The sequence below is a fragment of the Vipera berus genome, assembly GCF_964194415.1.
Source record: "Vipera berus genome assembly, chromosome: W".
Taxonomy (NCBI): domain Eukaryota; kingdom Metazoa; phylum Chordata; class Lepidosauria; order Squamata; family Viperidae; genus Vipera; species Vipera berus.
This window is the reverse complement of record NC_138210.1, coordinates 50,280,589-50,300,206: the sequence shown is the minus strand read 5'-3', so window position 1 is coordinate 50,300,206 and position 19,618 is coordinate 50,280,589. Positions and strand designations below refer to the sequence as shown.

Below are 19,618 nucleotides of genomic sequence, written 5' to 3'. Positions count from 1 at the left end.
CTCTCCCCCCCCCTCCCCTCCTCTCCTCTCCTATCCTTTCCTTTCCTTTCCTTCCTTCCCTTTCATCCTTTCCTTCCTTACCTCTCCCCTCCCTCCTTTACTTTTTCTTCCTCCCTCTCCTCTCCTCTCCTCTCCTCTCTTTCCCTTCTCCCTTTCCTTTCTTCCTTTCTTCCTTCCTTCCTCCCTTCCCTTTCCATCATCCTTGTCCTTTCGCTTCCGGTCTCCCCTCCCCTTCTCCTTTACTTTATCTCTTCCCTCTCCTCTCCTCTCCTCTCCTCTCCCCTCCTTTCCTTTCCTTTCTTTCCTTTCCTTTCCTTTCCTTCTTCCCTTCCTTCCTTCCCTTTCATCCTTTCTTTCCTTCCCTCCCCTCCCTCCCCCTCTCCTTTACTTTTTCTTCCTCTCCTCTCCTCTCTCTCCTCTCCTCTCCTTCCTTTTCCTTTCCTTCCTCCCTTCCTTCCTTCCCTTCCCTTTCTTCTCCTCTCTCCTTTCCTTTCCTTTCCTTTCCTTTCCTTCCCTTCCCTTCCCTTTCATCCTTTCCTTTCTTTCTTCCTCTCTCCTCTCCTCTCCTCTCCTCTCCTTTCCTTTCCTTTCCTTTCCTTTCCTTTCCTTTCTTTCCTTTCCTTTCCTTTCCTTCCCTTCCCTTCCCTTCCCTTCCCTTCCCTTCCCTTCCCTTCCCTTCCCTTCCCTTCCCTTCCCTTTCATCCTTTCCTTCCCTCCCCTCCCCTCCCCTCTCCTTTACTTTTTCTTCCCTCTCCTCTCCTCTCCTCTCCTCTCCTCTCCTCTCCTCTCCTCTCTCTCCTTTCCTTTCTTTCCTTTCTTTCCTTTCCTTTCCTTTCTTTCCTTTCCTTTCCTTTCCTTTCCTTTCTTCTCCCCAGATGAAATAATGTCCCAATTCCCATCCAGCAAAAGTCCTGCTGCAGACAAGGAAAAAGAGAGATTAGACGATTCGGCGGACGGTACTTCTCTGTCTCGGTAAGTGGCACATACATGGGAGAAACTGAGGTAGAATTTGCCACTCTTCCTAAAGTGGTCTGAAAAACATTGTTTTTGATGCATCAAATCCAAATGCGAACTAAAGTTCTTTATCACGATAGGTAATTAGCATTCCCATTTTATAACTTGGGAATACGGCCACTTTAAGATTTCCCCATGCTGGCTGGGGGATCCTCGGAATTGGAGTCCACCCATCTTAATAGTCAAGCTTGAGAAACCCTGGCTTAGAGAATCAAGAGATCAAAATATCCACTGCTGAAGCGGAATACATTACCACACCCAGCATATTAGAAGTGTTCCTTCTTTGAGATTATAAAAAGGATATTTTTTTCAAGGACAGGTTTTTCTCTCATAGGAAATAGGATGGAAAGGTTCTTCTCCATTAGAGAGATTCTTAAGATTCGATCATTTACAGTAGGATTTGCAATTAGTTACCAGAGTGAGGATGTAGACATGTAAGCCCACCTATTTTACACTTTTTCATGGCTGTTCTTATCACAGGTCAACAGTGTCTCCATCTGTCAAGCCAACGGCCACCTCAGCAACTCTGGAGCTCGACAAGCTCATGGCTTCCCTGTCGGATTTCCGCGTCCAGAGCAATGTAAGCATGCTGGTCAGGAAGTCCTAGGGCTGAAGACGAAGGGGACCCAGAGGCTTTCAGTGTTGTTTGGGGTTTGATCACAGTATTGTGATGTAAGTGTAGATATTTGAGTACTCGGTGGGTTAGGACGCTGAGCTTGTCGATCAGATGGTCGGCAGTTTGGTGGGTCGAATCCCGAGTGCTGCATAACAGAGTGAGCGCCTGTTACTCGTCCCAGCTTCTGCCAACCTAGCAGTTCGAAAGCACGTAAAAACGCAAGTAGAAAAATAGGGACCACTACGGTGGGAAGGTAACAGCGTTCCGTGCGCCTTTGGTGTCTAGTCATGCCGGCCACATGACCACGGAGACGTTGTAACTTCGAGCGGTCACTAAACGAACTGCTGTAAGTCGAGGACTACCTGTATTGTAAATTCACAGCAGATCCTTTTCACCCAACCCAGAAGAAAGCAATTCTCTTCATGTTTCTGGAGATCGGCTCTGAAGCCTTGCTCCAAATGAAAGAAATGGATGACACTCTTCACAGGTGATTCATAACTGCCTTTTGTTTTCCTAAATCTTTAGCTTCCGGGGGTCTCTGTCCCTACCACGACTACCACAACCGCCAGCACGGTCTCACCGGCACCTGCTCCCACCCAAGTGCCCTCAGCTCAGCAGCCGGTGGTGTCATCTGTCTGCCCAGGCTCCACCGCTGTGTCTCCCCAGATGTCTCCCGGCCAGCCCAGCGGCAACCTGGATAGCATGCTGGTGATGCTGGAGTCGGACCTCAGCCGCCAAGGCATTTCCACCACAGCCAAGGGCCTGTGTGCGTCCTGTCAAAAACCCATCGCTGGGCAGGTCAGCGCTGTCTTCTCTGCGGGTCAGCTACATCCGGGTAGATCTGGCGGGAAATCAGGATGAATCAACACCACATCTGGAATTAAGTAGACATCTGTCTGCCAAACTTTTTCCCTTCTTTTTCTTTTCTTTTCTCCAATTTGTGACCTCGTATTAGATTATAGAGCAGTGATGGCGAACCGAGTGCCCAAACTGCAACCCAAAACCCACTTACGTATCGTCGGGTGCCGGGTGGGCGTGGCAACAGCAGACTGGGGTGGGACTAAAAAGTTCAATCAATCAATTCCAACTTTGCGAGATCTTTTTTTTTCCCCGCGAGTTGAAATTGATTGATTGATTGAACCTTTTTTTTTTTTGCACACAGCGGCGGAGGCCTAAACTGCAACCGCCTTGAATGATTTGTAAAAATAATAAAAGTGGGATATTAAATTTAAAAAAAAATAAATACAGGTAGTCCTCAACTTACAACCACAACTGAGCCCAAAATTTCCATCGCTGAGGTATTTGTTCAGTGAGTTTCCCCCCCATTTTACGACTTTTCTTGCCACGGTTGTTAAGTGAATCGCTGTCGTTGTTAAATTAGTAGCACGGCTGTTAAGTGAATCTGGCTTCCTCACTGACTTTGCTCGTCAGAAGGTCGCAAAAGGGGAACACACAATCTTGGGACACTGCGGCCGTCATAAATATGAGTGAGTGGCCAAGCTTCCGAATTTTGATCATGTTCAAAATGGGGAGGCTGCAATGGTCGTAAGTGTGGAAAAACGGTCATCAGTTGCGCTTTTCAATGCCATTGTAACTTCAGATAGTCACCAAATGAACCGTTGTGAGTCAAGGACGACCTGTAATGTCGCCGCCCTACAGAAGAATATGCTGGTTGTTGACGCGGCCTTCTTTCTTCCATTTTTTTCCTCGTCCAGGTGGTCACCGCGCTGGGGAGCACCTGGCACCCGGAGCACTTTGTCTGCACCTACTGCCAAAAGGAGATGGGGGGCAGCAACTTTTTCGAGAAGGACGGCGCCCCCTACTGTGAGAGAGATTACTTCCAGCTCTTCTCTCCCTGCTGTGGATTCTGCAACGAACCCATCCTGGATGTGAGGGTTTTTGTTTTTCCCCCCCCTCCTGCCTTATGTGGTTTTGAACCACTGCTGTGTGATCTGTGTGGTTTTTCTGAGAGTCCAATCCTGAATGCGAATTTGGGGGGAATCTGTTCATTCCTTTCACCATTTTTCTGCTCAACAGCCTGAGCGCCGGATAGCGGATGAGGCGCCCTCAGTACAGTTTCCCTTCTTATTTCAGACCACAAAGCTGTTATAAGGGCCTTTCCTGTCTTTCATGTTCTGATAGGGTTAGAAATCAAATTAGGAGCATGGTGTGTTGTGTTATTTTCAGTGCCTGAATCACAGCATGAAACGGGTGGTACAGCGGTCCTTGGCCTATGACCATAATTGAGCCCAGAATGAGTTGTTAAATTGTCGTGATCGTTCAATGGGTCACCACCTGACTCACCGCGGGGCAATTCAACAATTCAATTCAATTATTTAAAATGATTAAAAACTATTTTAATTGGTTGTCAGTCACATTTTATTTTGCCCCTCTCTTGGCATCCTTTCTTTAATGATTCTATTCCACCATTTTTTGATATTAGTGTAACTCTTGTTCCATGGCGAGTTGTCTTGCGTCCAGTTGGCTGCCGTGATTTGTCCTAGGCCCACCATCTCTTTTTTGTGAGGCCGTTAAGCCAGCTCTGTGGCATTAAACAAGCACCACAGGTTTTTGAGCAAACTCATTTTCTTCCACGGGCATTTTTGCCAGAAACTGGAAGTTAAAACGCCAGCAACCAGCGAACAATTGTTGTTAGCTGCGAAGTCATGTCCGACCCATCGCGACCCCATGGCACAACGTTCCTCCAGACCTTCCTGTCCTCTACCATCTTCTGGAGTCCATTTAAGCTTGTCGATCAGAAGGTTGGCAGTTTGGCAGGTCAAATCCCGAGTGCCGCGTAACAGAGTGAGCGCCTGTTACTCTGTTACTCTGCCAACCTAGCAGTTCGAAAGCACGTAAAAATGCAAGTAGAAAAATAGGGACCACTACGGTGGGAAGGTAACAGCGTTCCGTGCGCCTTTGGTGTCTAGTCATGCCGGCCACATGACCACGGAGACATCCTCGGACAAGCGCTGGCTCTTCGGCTTTGAAACGGAGATGAGCACTGGCCCCTAGAGTTGGAAACGACTCGCACGCATGTGCGGGGGAACCTTTACCTTTACCTTTACTGCTTCAGTGACTCCATCCAGCCACCTCATTCTCTGTCGTCCCCTTCTTCTATTGCCCTCAATCTTTCCCAGCATTAGGCTTTTCTCCAGTGAGTCCAGCGAACAATCGGACTGCAATTAAAAAACTTTGCTGGAATAAATCACAGGGAGCTATTATAGAATAGGAATTGGTTGAAATGTGGGAGGCCAAAAAGGAGGGTCGAGCAACTTAAGAAACCCTGGGAAATGCAGAGCAGCGATAACCATGTTTAGTGCATTTTTGACAAAGTGGTGTTTCCCCCCCTCCCCCCTTTCCTTCTTCGGCCTTCCTGTGGTCCATTCAGAAAATGGTAACAGCGCTGGATAAGAATTGGCACCCGGAGCACTTTTGCTGCGTCCAGTGTGGGCGGCCGTTCGGGGAGGAAGGTCAGTACAGCAGTAATTTTCAACAGTTCCATCCTGTTTGGGACTCTTCAGATGTACCTTTCAATGGGGTTCAAACCTTTTTGCCAGGAACTGACCTCACATGACTTAGAGGTAGTCCTCGACGTACAACGTGTCGCTTAGCGACTGTTCGAAGTTACATCCAACCTAAGGAAGAGTCTCTTCTGTGGTCACATGACCAAGCTTCGGGAGCTCATTGACGCGGCTTTGACAACTTTCTGCAGCCTCCCGCAGGTCATGCGGATCGTGTTTTACAGTGGTTTTGGTGAAAACTGGTACTTAAATGCTGGTTTCTGGCAAAACTTTGCGCCATAACGAACCCTTGGTTCCCTTAGGGACTGCGCATTCGGTTCAGTTTGCATAACGGTCCGATGTTGAGGACTGCCTGAGGTAGTTCTCGACTTACGACCACAATCGAACCACAAAATGTACGAGGTTTTTTTGTTTTTGTTTTTTAATCCCATTTATATCCCGCCCTTCTTCGAAGACTCAGGGCGGCTTACAATTGAAAGCACAAATCAATGTGCTTAGCAATAGCCTTCATTCTATGTATATGCCTGCTTATTAGGGCTTTCGCCCCCCCCCCCAAACAAGCAGCATTATTACAAAGTCAGCTTATTGCCCCCAACAATCTGGGTCTTCATTTTACCTACCTCGGAAAGATGGAAGGCTGAGTCAACCTTGCTAACCAAGACAGTTGTTAAGTGAGTTTGGCCCCATTTTACGACCTTTCTTGCCACGGTTGTTAAGTGAATCCCTGCAGTTGTTAAGTAAGTAAACAACAGTGGCAATGTGAATCTGGCTTCCCCCCAGGTGGCAAAAGGTGATCCCCATGAGCCCGGGACATTGCGACCGTCCTAAATATGAACCAGTTGCCAAGCATCCAAATTTTGATCAGGTGACCATGGGGGGATGCCTCAATGGTTGTAAGTGTGAAAAGCGGTGCTAAGTCACTTTTTTCAGTGCTGTTGTAACTTTGAACAGTCATTAAATGAATGGCTGTAAGTCGAGGAGTACCTGGAACGGCACGTGGGAATGACCTTTGCCTTGGGAATGAACAGGTAAGAAAGATGGAGCTGCGTAACAGGCACGGAAAGAATATCCTGTAAAAAGAAACGGTGGGAAGTCTGTAGTCTTCAGACTGGCAAGATTCTATTAGTGTGGTCTTGCGATGATGTAGAATCAACTTGTTTGGTTGTGTTTTCTGTCTTGATCTCATCTCAGAAGGCTGAGATAAGGTGGATGTGTCCACTAAATCAGGGATATGGCAGCATCCGAGTACCACCAGTCGCCTAGCCAGGTGTCAAAAACTTGATGACCAAAAAAAAAAGGAAAAAAGTGACGAAGTACTGGTAGTCCTTGACTTACAACAGTTCGCTTAGTGACTGTTCGAAGTTACAATGGCACTGAAAAAAGTGCCCCCCCCAAGCCACAGCCAAGTAAGACACCTGACTGCCTGCCCGGCAGCGCTCTTCCTCCTGTCCGAGGTTTTCATTGTTGTGGGCATTTCTGTTGAGGATTGGCAGTGGGGGTGGGGTGGGGGGTGGGTGTTTGGTTTTTATTCCCCCCGTCTGCTGGGTGGTTGCAGCAGGTTTTGGTCACTTCACATGACCCTGGGACACTGTGACCGTCATAAATATGAATCAGTTGCCAAGCATCTGAATGTAAATCACAAGACCCTGGAGATGCTGCAACATTCCAGCTGATTGGCGCTTTTTCTGGGCTCAGCAGAAGCGCCAGGATCAGCGCCGAGCTCCAGCTGGAGCCTGGCGCTGATCCTGGTGCTTCCGCTGAGCCCTGACAGCCCTGCAGCTCCAACCATCTCTCGCTCAGGCTTGTGTGGTGCTGCCACTGGTTCAGCTCATTCCCCTCCCCCACTATCACTTTTCTAAGATGGCTGCGTACCACCTGCCAGGTGCCAATGTACCACAGGTGGTACCCGTACCACTGGTTGAAAAGCCCTGCACTAAATTATGGCCAAGTCTTTTTTTTTAATGCCAGAGGATAAAGTTTATTGTTTTTATGCTCCAAAGGTCATAGGGAGAATGGTAGAGATGGGGTGATGTCATGGAGAAGGTTTGGTACAATGCACGACCAGGTAACCATCTTTTTCACATGCAACACAAATGTGCAATTGAGCAGCGTGGTGCTTGTTGGCATTCATGGACTGCTGGTTGCCCACAAAACCAGTCTTCCCAATCAGGGTCTCCTCAAAATTTTTGAATTTCACTTCCTGTGGTCCCCACCCGACAGGCTGCTGTCCGTTATATGGCTTGAGGTCCGGCTCTGTTGGAGGGCTCCAGCTTGGAGAAAGTTGTGGCATCCTTAACTAAATTTTCACAGCTTCCTCAATGCAAAAGAATTCTGAATCAGGCCTCCTGCAGTACCACTGATTCACCTTAGGTGGCTGCTGAGCTGCTCCATTTTTGGTCCCTTCCATATTGACTCTCTGTCTCCCCCTGCAGGCTTTCATGAGAAAGATGGGAAGCAGTATTGTCGCCAGGACTTTTATGAGCTCTTCTCCACTCGCTGTCAAGGATGCAGCCAGGCCATCTTGGAGAATTACATCTCGGCTCTCAATGCCTTGTGGCATCCAGAATGTTTTGTTTGCAGGGTAAGCACCAGCTCTGGTCCGGGGTTGTGTTGTGTGCGGTCTTGTCAGGAGGGCCGGTAAGCCAATGAAGAGAAATGGCTTTTCTAAAGGAGAAAACTAAGAAAACCAAGATCATGGCATCTGGCCCTCTCAATTCCTGGCAAATAGATGGGGAAGAAATGGAGGTAGTGACAGATTTTATTTTCCTGGGCTCCAAGATCACCACAGATGGGGACTGCAGCCAAGAAATTAAAAGACGCTTGCTCCTGGGGAGGAAAGCCATGACAAATCTAGACAGCACACTAAAAAGCAGAGATGTCACCCTGTCAACAAAAGTGCGTATAGTCAAGGCTATGGTCTTCCCAGTTGCAATGTATGGCAGTGAGAGCTGGACCATAAGAAAGGCTGAGCGCCAAAGAATTGAGGCCTTTGAAGTACGGTGCTGGGGAAGACTCCTGCGAGTCCCTTGGACTGCAAGGCAATCAAACCGGTCAGTCCTAGAGGAGATCAACCCTGACTGCTCTTTAGAAGGCCAGATCCTGAAGTTGAAACTTAAATACTTTGGCCACCTAATGAGAAGGAAGGACTCACTGGAGAAGAGCCTAATGCTGGGAAAGGTGGAGGGCAAGAGAAGAAGGGGACGACAGAGAATGAGGTGACTGGATGGAGTCACTGAAGCAGTAGGCGTGAGCTTAAATAGACTCCAGAAGATGGTAGAGGACAGGAAGGCCTGGAGGAACGTTGTCCATGGGGTCGCGATGGGTCGGACACGACTTCGCAGCTAACAACACAGAACATAGAAGGATGTTTTGATGTATCTCAAGATCCAGCTGTTCAGCAAAGCTATCTTCTGTTTTTCTTCCCACCCACCAGCCACACTGTCAATACACAACAAGGTTGTGAGGGATTTATAGGTGGACCTTAGATGGAGAGATGCAAAAATGAGGTGACTGGATGGAGTCACTGAAGCAGTAGGCGTGAGCCTAAATGGACTCCAGAAGATGGTAGAGGACAGGAAGGCCTGGAGGAACGTTGTCCATAAGGTCGCGATGGGTCGGACACGACTTCGCAGCTAACAACAACAAAGGAGAAAATACAGTTCTTTTGCTGAAAATAAAACTGCTAGGCTGCCGTTCTCCTCTTAAGTCTTAATTGCCTTAGTTTTAATTTTGCCTTAGTCGCAACCAAGAGGGAAATTCTCCATGGGGGAGAATTGGTATCTCTACCTATGGCTTTCCGTAGCAAAGGTGATGGATGTGGCTGAGGAGAAGAACAGTGTTGCATCGTTAACCCTACTTGCATTTGCAAGATGAAGAAGACAACAGATCACCGTTAGCTCCTGAATGCAACTTAACAGAACAAGAGTTGAAAGGGACCTTGGAGGTCTTCTAGTCCACCCTTTTGCTCAAGCAGGAAACCCTATATCATTTCAGACAAATGGCTATCCGGTCTCTTTTTAAAAATCTCCAGTGTTGAAGCTCCCACAATTTCTGGAGGCAACCTATGTCGCGGAACAATTAACAGTCCGACCAGAGGTGGATGGACCGTGGTTCATATGCATGGTCAATATCAAAGAAAAGAAATCCAAGGCATATTCTATAGTAAAACTTTTAATGAGAAAACAAAAGACCTAAACTGACTAACATTCTCTCATCAGGCAGAAGGAGAAAGGGAAACTGAAAACTGAACTTTTTAGGCCTGCGCACAAAACAGTTTAAAAACAAAACATTGGCTGGACATAGCTGGAGTCACTATGGTTACAAGATAAGATAAGGTGCAGAGCAGAAAGAGATGTACAATTAGGAATGAGCGAAGCTGGCAAAACTAAAAAACACGCAGTGACATCCCCTTCTTTTGTCAGCGAAGCAGAAAATCAGATAAGGCACATCTTCTTGCGCAGGTACTCGTGTTGGGCTGTAGGAAGTGGTTTGTTCAGCATATCAGCAATTTGGTCATGTGTAGGCACATACTGCAATTTGACAAAACCTTGTTTAACTGCTTGTCTTATATTTTGGTAACGGATGTCAATGTGTCTAGACCTGGAACCTGTAAAGCGATTCTCAGATATATAAACCACAGATTCGTTGTCCTCCATCACAGTGATTGGTTGAATCGGAGGTGTCCAGATATCTGTGACTAAGGCATCAAACCATGTTAGAGAATTACATGCATCTGAAACACAAGCATACTCAGCTTCTGTAGAAGAACAAGAAACAAAATTCTGTTTACGCACATGCCAGTAAACAGGACATCCATTCAAAAACATCATATAACCTGAAGTGCTTTTACGTGATTTCTTATCACTTGCCCAATCTGAATCTGCATAACAACATAACTCTGCATAGTCAGTATGTGTGGGTTCTAACAACAACTTCATGTCTTTGGTGTGTTTTAGATATCTCAATAATTTCTTAACACATGTCCAATGAAACTGTTTTGCCTTTCCTACATGTTGTGATAGGAGATTAACACTAAGTGCAATGTCAGGTCTAGTCCAACTACTAATATATAGCAGCGACCCAATGACTGAGCGATAAAGTGTTTGATCCTCGAACTCAGGACTCGGTTCATGTGTCAAGTTGTGAAAATCAGTTTGCATGGGTATACTCACAGGTTTAGCATCCTTCATGTTGCAGTGATGCAATAGTTGTTCAATCTTATCTTCCTGTGTAAGACTGAACCCCTTCTGAGTTTTGGTAACTTGAACACCTAAATAAGTGTTAATATGTCCTAAAGACCTCAATGTGAAAAACTGTTGTAAAGCTTTAGCAAAACATTCACTCATCTGCTTATTTGGACCAATATAAACAATATCATCAACATAAACAAGAATTATCTCATACCTATTATCAGATCTTTTTGTAAACACGCATTCATCTGTTTCGGACTTAATAAAGCCCATTGAATTTAGTTTGTCAGAAAGACATAAGTACCACATTAAACCAGATTGTTTCAGACCATAAAGACTTTTGTGTAGAAACCAAGTATCCCCTTCTTGCTGTCGGAAACCTGGAGGACCTTTGACATAAATTTCTTCATCAAGATCAGCGTGTAGATAAGCTGTTTCAACATCAAACTGGAAAACTTCTAGACCAAGGATAGTTGCAGTGGCTAAGGTGATTTTCACACTCTCAGTCCGCACTGTGGGTGAATAAGTATTTGTATAGTCCTCAGGATAACGTTGAGCGAAACCCTGGGCTACAAGTCTGGCCTTGTACAACGACTCACCATTCGGCTTCTTTTTAATTCTGTAGACCCATCGAGTGCCAATAACTTTCTTGTTTGCTGGAGGGCTTGCAGGCGTAAACACCTGAAGTTTCTTTAGACTGTCCATTTCAGCCTGCATTGCCTCAAACCATTTATCTTGCTCTGATTCAGGAAGATGTTTGATTTGTGTGAACGTCTCAGGAGGAAGTGTCACATTACAAATCAAAGGTAAAGGTGCTTTGGTTACTTGCCACGAATACCGTTTTGGTGGAATTCCCTTTGTGGTCCTCTTGGAACGTCTCGGGCCAACCGTCCATTCTTCTTCCATTTCGTCCTCGTCTTCATCGCCAGCAGCATTGGCGGCTTGCGAAGACGGAACAGTGGGTTGAGAAGAACTCGTGGAAGGAACATTCGCCTGTGCATCTCGACCATCAGGCTGCGTAGCATCAGCAGCAGCATCTCTATGAAAATAAACTCCAGGATCGTTAGAATGAATCCTGGACCAGTCAGCATCTTCCTCAAAAACAGCAGATTGTGAAATCACTATTACATGATGAGAGTCAATATATTTGCTCCATTTTGAATTATCATCAATGCCCATAAATCTCATCCTTTTTGCTGCAGGACCCCCTTTCTTTCTTTGGGCTAAAGGAATATTGACCATAGCATAGGAACCAAAAATATGGAGACGTGAGAGGTCAGGCTTGTGTCCATATAACATGAAATAAGGGGTCTGATTTATCACACTACTCCAAGTGCGGTTGATGATATGGTTAGCATATTTGATAGCTTCACCCCAGTATGGAAGACTGAGGTTAGCATCTTCAAGGAGGCAATGCATCATGGTTTGCAGAACTCCATTTCTGCGTTCTGCCACTCCATTCTGAGCTGGAGCGTAAGGAGCTGAGGTCTGGTGTAGTATCCCATTCTTACGCATCCAGTCCTGGAAACGCTGAGACATGAATTCAGCACCACGATCACTCTGAATTCTGGCGATGCTGACTTCGAATTGGGTATAGACAAGATTGGCAAAGTCTTTAAAGATCTGAAAGGTCTCAGATTTTTCTCTCATAGGAAATACATAGCCATATCTAGAGTAATTATCAACAATTGTCAAGAAATATTTTTTACCACCAATTGTTGGTGCAAAAGGACCCACTATGTCAGTGTGTACCAAATCAAAAATGCGTGTTGACAGGCGTGTAGCGCGTTTTGGAATTACTGCTGCTTTAGATTTGGCTTTCTTGCAGACAGCACAGTCCAAGAACACCTTACACCCCTTTAGATCCAAACCTCTTGCGAACTCTGGCATCTTCTTCAGAACACGGAAACTGGCATGACCCAATCTTCTATGCCACTTATGGATACACCTGGAATGCAAAGGTTTACCTGTTAGTGAATTCTCAACATTAGCATTTTTATTAGGAACCTCAGGCTTGCTATGAGCAACCTGTGTCTTATTTGTCCTTTTATTGGCTTTAGGAGCCTTTGGAGTAGCAACAGGATCTCTCTCTGGGACATCTCTCACTGGGCCTGTGCTCTCCCTTTTTGGAGCTTGTATACTTGCCTGCTCTTGCGGCTTAGACTTTGGTTTTAAGTAATAAACACCACCAATCAACATGGTTTCAGCAACAATATCTCCATCTTTAACTACATAACTTGCTCTTTCGAGATGGTGTACCTGGAATTTTGATACCCTAGACAAGTGACTCTGACTAAGCAAATTACTATTAGCTGATGGAACGTAGTAAACATCGGGAATGAATGCACCGAGCTCTTCAATGTAGACAGTTCCTTTTCCCATGACCTGAACAGGATGATTTGAAAAAGAATACAGTTCACAAAGTTCAGGTTCAGGCTCGTGCATCTCTGTGTAAAGCTCTTTTCTGTAGGTAACATGTAATGCTGCTCCGCTGTCCAAAGTCCAAAGTAGGCGTCTGTCGTACTCTGGTTGAGGCTGTGGATAGTTGGTTACAACCAATGTGGCAAGTGGAGCTTGAGGATCACACCTGGGACCACGACCACGACCTTGTCGTCCGCCTCTACCTCTGCCTCCTCTGGAATCTGTTCCTCTGGGCTGGTACATGGCGGGCGCTGGAAACCGTTGGGGACAATCCCGGGTGGCATGTCCCACACGATTGCAGATGTAGCATCTTGGCATTCTTGGAACGTAGGCTCTTCCACGGAAGGGACGCCTCACTGGAGCTTTTGATGCAGGTGGTTCCCTTAAACGTGGCGCGGCTTGCATAAGTGCCTCTTCTTCGGTTAAAATTCTGCATACATAATCCACTGTGCGTTGAGCAATAGGCACTTGATTAATCTTAGAAATAGCATCTTTCCAGTCATAATTCAAAGAGTTAATGATAATGCTGATCATTTGAAAGTCATCAATAGGATAGCCTCTTTCACCCAGTTCTTTTCTTATTCCTTTCATTTTAGTTAAGTGTTCTCCAATATGCTCACCAGGTTTTAATCTAGAACCATGGAACTCAGACAAAAGTAAACATGTAGACTCAATGGACGTAGGCCGGTAACATGCTTCTAATTGAGCCCAAATTTGTTGGGCAGTTGCATCTTGTGAAAAAGTGAGCTGCAATTCAGTGTCCATGGACATCAATAACGTTGTGCATGCTCTATTATTCAAGTCCCATATGTCAGGAGGCCATGGCTGGGCAGGAGGATTAAACACCATCACATGGGTACCTTCTCTACGAAGCAAAAGTCCAACTTCACTGACCCATGCCCTGTAATTCTGTCCTGACTGCTTCAGTTTTAAATCACCAGCCAGTGGTACAATAGAGGGTGCCTGATGAGGAACATGCAATTGGGGTACTGGCTGTGCAGGTTGTGCAATTGGGACTTGGCCTGCAGGAGGCGCTGGTTGTGCAGGCTGTGCCATCTGGACATAACCAGCAGGGGGCACCTGTGGCACCTGTGCCAGGGCCTGCGGCAGTTGCACTGAAGCTGCTACAGGTACTGGTGCTGGGGGTGGCTGTACTTGAGCTGCTATACCACCCTGGCCAGCAAAAGGTGCTGGTGCTTGAGCTGCTACAGTAAGTTGGCCTGCAGTCAGCACTGGCCTTTGTATTTGAGGAACCAGTGGAGGCTGCACTTGGTGTGAAGGCTGCTGTGCTCCATCTGAGACAGGAACTTTAATAGTAGCAGGCTTAATAGGCATTCTAGCTGAAGCTCCCAATGAATGAGGAGGTGTGGCAGCTTGGAGCGATGCCTGCTGAAGGGATATCTGTGAAAATGCATTCTGCATTCTTTGACACAGAAGACAGTCAGGCTCCCGTTTGTCTGACACAAGATTCCACTGTGGGCGTGCCTCTGTCTTTGAGGGAGAAGGCACAATGGCGATCCCTTGTGGGTGTGGCTTTGCTTGTGAAGAGGGAGGCAAAATGGCCGATTCTGAAAACTGAATGCCAGCAGAGGCTCTCCCATGCTTTTCACACCATGCTGCACACAACTTTGCCTTTAGCAGATCCTTCTCTAAAAATTCAATTTGTTCATAATAACTTTGCAAAGTCTTCTCATGCACAGGTTGCTCAGTGCTTGGAGAATAATAGCTCACCTCCTTCCCTAGTGTAGCCTTAGGTTTAGCACCAAAACTCTCATAATCAGCCTGATCCCCATGAGCAGAGGCTACAACTGGGGCATCAGCTTGAGAGTCTGTAAAAACAGAAAATGGTGAAACTGACCTTGGCTCAGAGGCTGCTTCTCCAAGATGTGTAGCCGATGCCAACGGAGTCTGTAAACTTGAAGGAAGATCTCTCTGTGGAATGGCTGCCTCCTCCTCAGCAGAGAAATAACCGGCCTTTTTCTTTCTGCTTTTCCTGGGCATATTGTCAGCAATGAATCACAGCCTCCTCAGTGCTGGACTAACTGCCTAGCTAATTGCCTATCAATAAATCTTGAAAATAAAAATAAACCATCCTCGGGGACCAAATGTCGCGGAACAATTAACAGTCCGACCAGAGGTGGATGGACCGTGGTTCATATGCATGGTCAATATCAAAGAAAAGAAATCCAAGGCATATTCTACAGTATAGTAAAACTTTTAATGAGAAAACAAAAGACCTAAACTGACTAACATTCTCTCATCAGGCAGAAGGAGAAAGGGAAACTGAAAACTGAACTTTTTAGGCCTGCGCACAAAACAGTTTAAAAACAAAACATTGGCTGGACATAGCTGGAGTCACTATGGTTACAAGATAAGATAAGGTGCAGAGCAGAAAGAGATGTACAATTAGGAATGAGCGAAGCTGGCAAAACTAAAAAACACGCAGTGACAACCTAGGATTTTATTTATTACATTTCTTTTAACTTAGCAAAATAAACTCAACCCCTTTGTGCCAACTTTGAAACTGGGGGAATGTGGTACCTTCAAGGACCTTCCCTTTGGGACTCATATGCCTGTTAAAGGCAGGACAGAAACCTAGCACATCTGGATCTGTTCAATGTCAGAGCCTTGAGACAGCGGTGAGCCTAAATCTTGATACCTAATGCCATCTAAACCAGAATGCATGGCACAATTTTTTTTTAAAAAAAAATGCCATCGGGCAGAAGTGAACTCTTAGTAAGAGGTTTCTAGCCTGAATTGAGGAAGGCTGAAAGGCAAGGAAGTTTTCTTGTAATACATGGAAGATCTACCCAAATTAGGAAAACCAGTTAAGATGTTTACTGCATTAACAGAGGGATAGAATCAGGATCAAGTGAAGTACTAATACCACTTTACAATGCTTTGGGTAAGGCCACACCTGGAATACTGCATCCAGTTTTGGTCACCACGATGTAAAAAATATGTTGAGACTCTAGAAAGAGTACAGAGAAGAGCAACAAAGATGATCAGGGGACTGGACGATAAAACATACAAGGAATGGTTGCTGGAATTGGGTATGTCTAGTTTAATGAAGAGAAGGGTGAGGGGTGACATGATAGCAGTGTTCCAATATCTCACGAGCTGCCCCAAAGAAGAGGGAGTCAAGCTATTCTCCAAAGCACTTGAAGGCAGGACAAGAAGCAACGGATGGAAACTAATCAAGGAGAGAAGCAACCTAGAACTAAGGAGAAACTTCCTGACAGTTAGAAAAATTAAACAAAGGAACAACCTGCCTCCAGAAGCTGTGAATGCTGCAGCACTGGAAGTTTTTAAGAAGAGACTGGACAGCCATTTGTCCGAGGTGGTATAGGGTTTCCTGCCTGAGCAGGGGGTTGGACTAGATGACCTCCAAGGTCCCTTCCAACTTTATTATTATTATTATTATTATTATTATTATTATTATTATTATTATTATTATTATTATTATTATTAAAAAATTAAGTTAAAAACAAATAAGGAGTTTCATATGGGCCTGCTTGGCAGGATCCAGGGATTCTTGACCAATTCCAGCATTTCTCATCTTCTAAAAAATTCAGCCTAAAAAACAACTTCTGATCAAACCTTGCTTGGAGACAATTTGAATCCCATGGAGTGTGAACCAGTCCAGCTTGATTGCATGGTTTTCCCATCTGCTTCCTGACAGAGGGGCCAGACTTCAAGCCTCCCCTGGCTGGGGAAATGAATTGTATGCCAACAAGACCCAGATGGGGAGAGGTAGATGCAGGAAAAACATGTGCACTGAGTCAGGATTGTGTGCGATTTTGCCCAGAGTGCAGGAATACTATTGGAAGGAGATGGGAGTTTTGTAGATCCCCATGGAATTACAGTTTGTCTTTGACTTATGACCACAATTAGGCAGTTGTTAAGTGAGCCGCACCCAATTTTACGACTTTTGCCACGGTTGCTAAGTGAATCAATGCAGCTTTTAAGTGACCTGGACGGCTGTTAAGTGGGCCAGCCGCCCCCACTGTCTCTGTAGGTTGGAAGCCAGCTGGAATGGTGACCCCGGGGTGCTGCAACCCTCCTCTATTATACAAGTGCACAAATTTTGATCCTGTGAGCATGGGGATGCTGTGACGGTCCTAAGGGCGAGGACTGATTGTAAGTCCCTTTTTTTTCAGGGTTGCTTTTAACTTCAGCCAGTAAATGAATGGTTGTAAGTTGAGGAGGACTACCTTGTCTAGGTGGCCATCTTTAAATCTCTCCTGGTTTGTTCTCTGTTCTAGGAATGCTACACCCCATTCATGAATGGCAGCTTCTTCGAGCACAGCGGGCGCCCGTTCTGCGAAATCCATTACCACAAGCAACGTGGCTCGCTCTGTTCTGGCTGCGAGAAACCCATCACCGGCCGTTGCATTACTGCCATGGGCCGGAAATTCCACCCGGAGCATTTTGTCTGCGCCTTCTGTCTCAAGCAGCTGAACAAAGGCACCTTCAAGGAGCAGAACGAGAAGCCCTATTGCCACCCCTGCTTCATCAAGCTCTTTGGGTGACTGGGAGGGGCCCTGGCCTTGCTGCGGTCAGGCCACGCCTCCTGCGGGCGTGGGAAAGGGGGAGGGACCACCGTCGGCTTTTGAAAAAGCCACGCCCACTACCACCCATGGAAAAAAAAACACCTGTGCCTTAAGGGGCTCCACCCCCTCATCCTGGGAGCCCATCCACCATTGCCAAAAGCCACGCCTGTAGATCAGAGCTACTCGCAAGCAAGCAATGAAGGAAGCAAGTGGGATCTGCTCCTCCCACTCTTTTCAGGAGCCAGTCCTCTGTTCCCTCACAAGCAGCCAAGAGTTATCTCCCACCCTATTCCAGGCCACTTTTAAGCCACCTCCCCCCTCCCCACCCCGCCACCAGCACCAGCACCTCTGACAGGAGGCATTGCCTTAAGCCACATCCCCAAGATCAGCTGGTGAGGCCCTCAGGAGACCAGGATGTGATGCAACCACACCTTTGTCTGTTTCATCCAGGTGATGAAAAAGGCACCTTTGGGACAACCACATCTCTGGTATCTTTACCTGTAGATCCAGGTTGGGGGCCCTGCCTTACAAATCAAGTCCAATGTTCTTTGGAACATCTGGATATTCCTTTCCTGATATTTAATTTTTGGAGAGCAATGGCTCCATCCAGATCTACCTAAAAGTCCTCCTGATCTCCGCCTCCAAATTCATTCTGTTGTAACCAAAGATCAACGGTAACTTTTTAGCCGACCTCTCTTTTGATCGTGTACGAATACAGAACTGCGACCATCCAAACATTGCTAAAAACTACAACTCCCAGAAGCGCCTGCCAATGGAAAGAGATGCTACGGAGACACTTAGGAACACCTGGGCCTTTCCAACTTAGTTTAGGGTTGAGCTTTGATGCGTTGAGTGGGTCCTTTGTGAGTCTGGATAAGGGGGGACAGGGATGCCAACATTTCTAAGGAAGTTGATGGCACGAGGGCCTTTATCAACGGTGGGGAGAACAACAAAACAAACATGGTTGTGGGGTGCTGCAGTTTATGGATTTGCATCAGATACCAGGATGCAAGTTTTGCATTGACCCTGGGTGTGTTATTTTTGTCTCCCTGCGGCCTGCTGTGGCGGTCTGTGGTTTATGCCTGCTGGAGTTCTTGAAGGAGCTTTTGATCAGGGACCAGCTAATATGGAAAAACAAGATGCAACATCTTGTACCACGCTCCCCCCCCCTTTGTGTCTTCAGGTTTTTTTCTTGAAAAAAATGCCACAAATGATGACAATCTTTTTTTTTAATTTAAAATAAATTATCATGGAGAAAGCAGGGAAGGAGAATATGTCAAAGCTTGTCATTAGGCCGCCTCAGGGCCATTTTTTAAAATCTGTGTAAACCCCCATGGCAGCTTTTTATGATAATGCGTCTTGGCTGGGATTAAGGGGCATGGGCTCTTCCTTCTGCCACTCAGTTTTTTTATGCCAACTTTTTACCTGCTCACTGCTGTATTATATAATAAAATTCACTTAATTAAAAAAAAGACATTAGGTCACTTGCTTTTGTGGAGAGACCAACATTTGGTTCCCCCCACCCCGCCCAAGTATCTCAGCAAGCTGAGGTAAGGTTTACTGTGTTTTGAGCTGACAATCTCTTTTTAAGCTTCGGAAAGCTGAAGGGTCTTATTTTCACTTTAGTCCCTTATTTAATCTGCAGTGATTTGACTAACATTACCTAAAAGAATAATTATTAGGCTGTTGTGTGGGCAACTTTTTGATCATCAGGGACCATTTGGGGAAGTTGCAGGGTGCATATTTATGACACAAAGTGTGTGGGGTAGAGAGTCAAAGAGATGGGCAAATCATATATTCAAATATTACACCAAAAAATATTAGCCATTTATTTCTGCAGTTCGCTAGTACTGCACCTGAAAGAATAATATTAGCTTGTGGTGTGGACAATAGTTTGTTCATCAGGGACCAGCGTTTATCAACCATGGCAATTTTAAGCCATGTGGACTTCAACTCCCAGAATTCCTCAGTGCTGACGGGGAATTTCTGGGAATCAAAAGTTCAAACAGCTTGAGAAACACTGTCAGGCGTTAACTGGAGGATGTGCAGAGCATGTGATTATAACAGCATGTGGGTAGAATCAAAGGGATGGGCAAATTGTATATTTCTCTAATATTATGAGAAAGACTAAAGAGCATCTATTTCTGCAAAGATTTCATTGCATTTGTGTCCCGTGTTTTGCAACCTTGTCTGCCTTCCCATCTGAATTGTTTCACTAGCCTCAAACATCCCTGCTACTTAAGAATGAAGGGGAAACTGCCTTCCCAACTGCTTCACCTCATGGTAAGGCCATGGATGAAG

At 45.9% G+C, this 19,618-nt stretch overlaps 1 protein-coding gene across 1 annotated transcript; it reads left to right on the top strand.

Annotated features, from left to right (window-relative positions):
• The first annotated feature begins 823 nt into the window (after positions 1-823).
• On the top strand, positions 824-18,780 carry LOC308676680 (transforming growth factor beta-1-induced transcript 1 protein-like). Its single transcript, XM_081342669.1, has 7 exons — positions 824-972; positions 1,495-1,594; positions 2,156-2,428; positions 3,346-3,519; positions 5,022-5,103; positions 7,587-7,735; positions 17,030-18,780. The coding sequence occupies exons 1-7, from the start codon at positions 884-886 to the stop codon at positions 17,294-17,296; spliced, it is 1,134 nt and encodes a 377-aa protein (XP_081198795.1). The 5' UTR covers positions 824-883; the 3' UTR covers positions 17,297-18,780.
• The last annotated feature ends 838 nt before the right edge of the window (positions 18,781-19,618 follow it).

Bases quoted from the DNA above. Each gene is read 5' to 3' on its own strand.
- LOC308676680 (XM_081342669.1), top strand. From the start codon at position 884: ATGTCCCAATTCCCATCCAGCAAAAGTCCTGCTGCAGACAAGGAAAAA. The intron at 1,595-2,155 runs GTAAGCATGCTG...CTAAATCTTTAG, and splicing joins ATTTCCGCGTCCAGAGCAAT to CTTCCGGGGGTCTCTGTCCC. The intron at 3,520-5,021 runs GTGAGGGTTTTT...TGGTCCATTCAG, and splicing joins GCAACGAACCCATCCTGGAT to AAAATGGTAACAGCGCTGGA.